Here is a 4,236-nt window from a genome sequence, read left to right as displayed (position 1 = left end):
CCGCAGGTTGACGGCACTGTAGACGGCCTCCAGGGGGTAGGAGCAGGGGCAGCTGGGCAGGTCCGTCAGCACCTTGCTCAGGTACTTGGTGAGGAAGTCGCTCTTGCAGTTCAGCCACTTCTCACAGCTGTCCACCTCTGGAGGAGAGGGCACCAAAAGGGTGAGGGCATGCACAGCCTGCACCCCGCTATACCCAGCTGCCCGTTGCCCATGGCCTCACCGGCCTCGCCAGCACCACCAGCAGGGCCTGCAACTGCCAGGCAGGAGGGATGAGCTGGAGCCAGGCTTCATTCCCAAGGCAGTGACAGAAAGAAGGGGTTTCATGCTGGGGCAGAGCTGCCCCTCGTGTGGGCTCTGCCCGGGGCACCCATCGCTACAGGAGCAGGCTGGCAGCATCTCCCCATGGGAGGGAGCACGTGGCACGCTGGCCTTGGCCACCATAAAGTGGGACTGTGCTGTACTGGGGCTGTGGGAGACACTGGGTTTCCCAGCATGACTGCACGTGGCAGCGGTTTGGGTGACTTAGGTCTGGACACCAGATGTGGGACCCCTTGGCAAAGTCCTCCCCACCAGCCAGCTACAACACCCCATGGGGTCTGGCACCGAAGCTCCCAGCGCAAGGCAGAGACAGAGGCTGACCTGAGTTGAGCGGCTCGGTGGTGTTGTCGCTTTTGAAAGGCGTCTCCTCTGTGGGGAAGACCATTTCCCCCTCTGCTCCTTGAGAGGGAAAAAAACAACAAAGAGCCGGGTTGAACACCAGGAGGACTGGTGGGGATTTTTCCCTCCATAACGTCACCAGACACCATCCATCTTCCACCCCCTCTCTCACCACTGCTTTGACAGCAGGGCCCTGTGCCTGGAAGAGCGAGCAAAGCAGCAAGACATGCAGGACAGACCCGCCCAAGACTGTGGGTTACGCAAACCCTAGTGCTCAGAGCCAGCTCTCAATATGCCTCAGGAGAGGATTTCAAACTCCAGTGTGAGAGAGGTGCAAGGAGCTGAACACCAAGCTGGACACCAGCTCTACCACCCTTAGGCGCCATGTAATTACCTATGAAGCCATGAAGCCCCATCGGAGCTTCTTTGTGGAAATAAACCCCCACGGTCATTAGCCCAGATCGCATTAAACGTAACCAGTTCTTGAAGCATGAGCAATGCCCAGCCTGCAGTGCTGGGGGACCAGACCACATTGGGGTTGGACAGTGGCCAAGCACTGGTATGGCCGAGGGCTCACCAGGGCAGCGTGGCAGGTCGCAGGTCCGTGACTCTGTCGCTGTGCAGGCGTAGCCACAGGACCGGGTCCTCTTCTGGTTTCCACTGCCACAGGTGATGCTGCAAGGGGACCACGGGCTCCACTCCTCCTCGTCTTCATAGTCTGTGCACAGGGAGAGGCAGAGAGTGGTGGACCTCAGCAAAGTCTCAGCAAGAGGGGAGCCAGCAGCCACCCAGGACTTTCCTCAGCTCTGCACTGTCCCTGGGATGTCCTTCACTGAGATGCAGGAGGTGTCCAGCCACGTAATGCCAAGGGCCAACCCTGTCCTCTCTGGCAACCCCAGGGAAGCAATCCCCAGGCAAAAGGCTTTCGTTCTTACACCTTCGCTCATGGTCATACTGACCCAAATGGGCACCACTGCCTATCCCCATCCCCATCCTCACCAAACCTGCCTAATGCACTGGCCATGATGCTGAAGCACCATATGTTAGCAAAAGTTGACTGGTTTTGGGCTTGTGGTCAGTAAGCTGCAGGAGGGCACTGCTGTGGTGCCCTGGTTTGTCTGCCCACCAGCATCTGCCATCTAGCCCACTGCAGCTCCTCTCCTTGGGGTGCCCGGGTCTGTGGCAAAGGCTTCTGGCACTGGTGTCACCACAGGGACCTGAGTCGATGGCATCTGTGCTTGCCATTAAACATTTACACTGTATTTCTCATCTGAGCATGCCTTCACTAGTGTCCATGGTCCAGTCTGACTACATGCAAAGGCTGTTCCCACTGGGACACTGATGTGTCTGACAGCTGGCTTAATTTTTAAGTAGGAGCTGAGCACCAGTGTGCTGTGATCCCCAGTGCAGGGCTGCTCCCCCTGCAGCGAGCCAGGACTGTGAGTCTGGCAGGACAGGGGAGGGCAGTGCCAGTCTGTGGGGCAGCTGCATGCACCCAAGAGGACTCACCGTAATTATATTTTTCCTTAAAGATCCAGTTCTTCTGCCCGGGCCACTGCTGGTCCCAGTCACCTCCCACTCCACTAAGCATGGACTCCTCCTCCTCATACTCTGCTGTGTAATCTTCCTCATCTTCCTCCTCCTCTTCCTCCTCCTTGTCCCCTACATCCAGGTTGTCATCCTCTTCCTCCTCTTCCTCCTTCTCCTCCTCAGCGGGGTCAGTGTATTCCCAGAAGAGGGGCCAGAAGAGGTCCTTGTGGGACAACCATTCAGAGGACGTCAGGGACCAGTCATTGTTTGTCTCCTTCAACAAGTCCATCTCCATCTCAGCCTGAGGATCATCCACCACTTCAATGGTCACCTGGAGGCCAGATAGGAGGCAGGGCAGTGAGCTGGGGTATAGCCCTGGGACAGACCTACCAGCCCATGCACTGGTTCCCGACCCAAGGCCAGAGGCACTTAGGGCTACAGGATCATGAGATGAGTGCAAGAGGTCTTGCCTCATCCAGAGTGAATGAGCAGGGGCAGAGTGACAGTCACAGGGGGGCTGGTGGTCACCCACAGGGACCAACACCACCCTCAGAAATTGAGAGGTCACCTCTGTAGGAGCATTTGCGCCTGCTCTATGGAGAGGGGCTGTGGGAGGGCAGGGAAAAGTCCATGAGCAAATTCCTCTGGCAATGAGCTTGCCTGTGCCAGCTCCTTGCGTCTGGGAGTTACCAAGAAGACAGACAGCAGCAACCACATGGATCCTGCTCATGAGATCTTCCTCTTAGGGAACGAAATGAGGTTGGGGAGCACATACAACACTCACCCGCACCACCCCACAACCCACCCAGACCTGCTCCCCACCTGGATGTTGGGGTTCTGAGCGCTCAGGTCCACATTGGCCAACCCCGGCAAGCTCTGCAGGTCCAGCACAAAGGGAGGGCTCTCTTCCTGGCCAACGCCACTGGGCTGGGGCACCGCTGGGCTCCTGGCAGCCTGCTGAGCCACCCCGCGGCGCCTGTGCCTCCTGGGGCCAGCCTGCCCGCTGCGCCTCAGCCCCCGCGCCTTGCCCGACGGCGGCAGTTCCTCGTCCCCTGCCGAATGGGGGTTGGACGAGGCAGAGACCTGGAGAGAGAAGAGGCAGTGAGGACATCTCCCCAGGGTGGCTGTGAAGGGGGCAAACTGCTGCCCAGCAAAGGGAGGGTCTGGTCTGCTGCACCAAACGGTTCCACCGCCACACGTTATTGCAGCATCAGGGCAGCAATTAACAAGTTAGTTAATCAAGTTAATACACAGTGGTTTGTGCTGTGCCAGGGCTCGGTCCCACTGCACCTGAACAACCCACAGGTCTACTCAGGCTGGTGCTTCCCATCCCCATGACCACCCTCTCTACATCTCTCCTGGCTTTCCACTTCTCACTCCCTTTTTGGCCCTTGCTTGGTCCCTGGAGATGGGTAACAGCAAGGGCTGCTTCTGGCCACAGAGTTACCAGAGCTCCTGTTTAATAATTCTATATACACATATAAGAAGTTTATAACAAGATCTTTATAACAAGGGGGAAACCTTACCTAAATAAACCATTCTGTGGCATCGGTATTAGGACAGATGACTTCAAGCAACACAAAATTGAGAAACTGAGATTTCAGATGCTGCCCAAAGGCTACCACGAAGAGGGAAAGAAACTACTGGTAGATACAACCCAGTTACCTTTATCTCCTTGGGAAAGGAAGGATCCCCAGCCAAATAGGACAACAAAATTTACCTGCCAGTGCTGCCAATGGCTCTAACCACTGCAGTAGCATGTGGCTTTTCATGACCAGTCCTGGCCAGGAGGTGCAGGGCGAGCGGGCAGGTTGTTGGGCAGGGAGCTTCACCAGGGTGGCAGCGTTAGCTGGCCTAGGGTGTGGGGAGGTGGCCAGCGAGCACTGCCAAACAGCCGGGCTTGCGCCGAGTTCCCACGTTCCTCGTCCCCGCGCTGGCATGAAAGAGCATGAGTCAAAGGGCCAGCAGGCTCCAGTGCGCCCGAGAAACCGGAGATGGGAACAACTGGCAAAGCCCCCCCGCGGCACGGGCCGTCCCCAGGAAGGTCTG

The 4,236-nt window shown here is 57.4% G+C and overlaps 1 protein-coding gene across 1 annotated transcript in view; it reads right to left on the bottom strand.

Annotated features, from left to right (window-relative positions):
* Positions 1-3,270, bottom strand: part of ISM2 (isthmin 2) — a gene marked incomplete at its 5' end in the record, with an annotated part of 3,637 nt that extends 367 nt beyond the window's left edge. Inside the window, 6 exon segments of the mRNA XM_010193792.1 lie at positions 1-3; positions 5-137; positions 640-717; positions 1,235-1,375; positions 2,167-2,518; positions 3,010-3,270. The exon segment at positions 1-3 is cut by the window's left edge and continues 367 nt beyond it. Coding sequence (XP_010192094.1) covers positions 1-3; positions 5-137; positions 640-717; positions 1,235-1,375; positions 2,167-2,518; positions 3,010-3,270 — 968 coding nt within the window.
* Positions 3,271-4,236: the final 966 nt, after the last annotated feature.

This window comes from Mesitornis unicolor, unplaced genomic scaffold (assembly GCF_000695765.1).
Source record: "Mesitornis unicolor isolate BGI_N332 unplaced genomic scaffold, ASM69576v1 scaffold5541, whole genome shotgun sequence".
NCBI classification, from domain to species: domain Eukaryota; kingdom Metazoa; phylum Chordata; class Aves; order Mesitornithiformes; family Mesitornithidae; genus Mesitornis; species Mesitornis unicolor.
The sequence above is the reverse complement of the archived record's forward strand: the minus strand, read 5'-3'. Positions and strand labels throughout refer to the sequence as shown.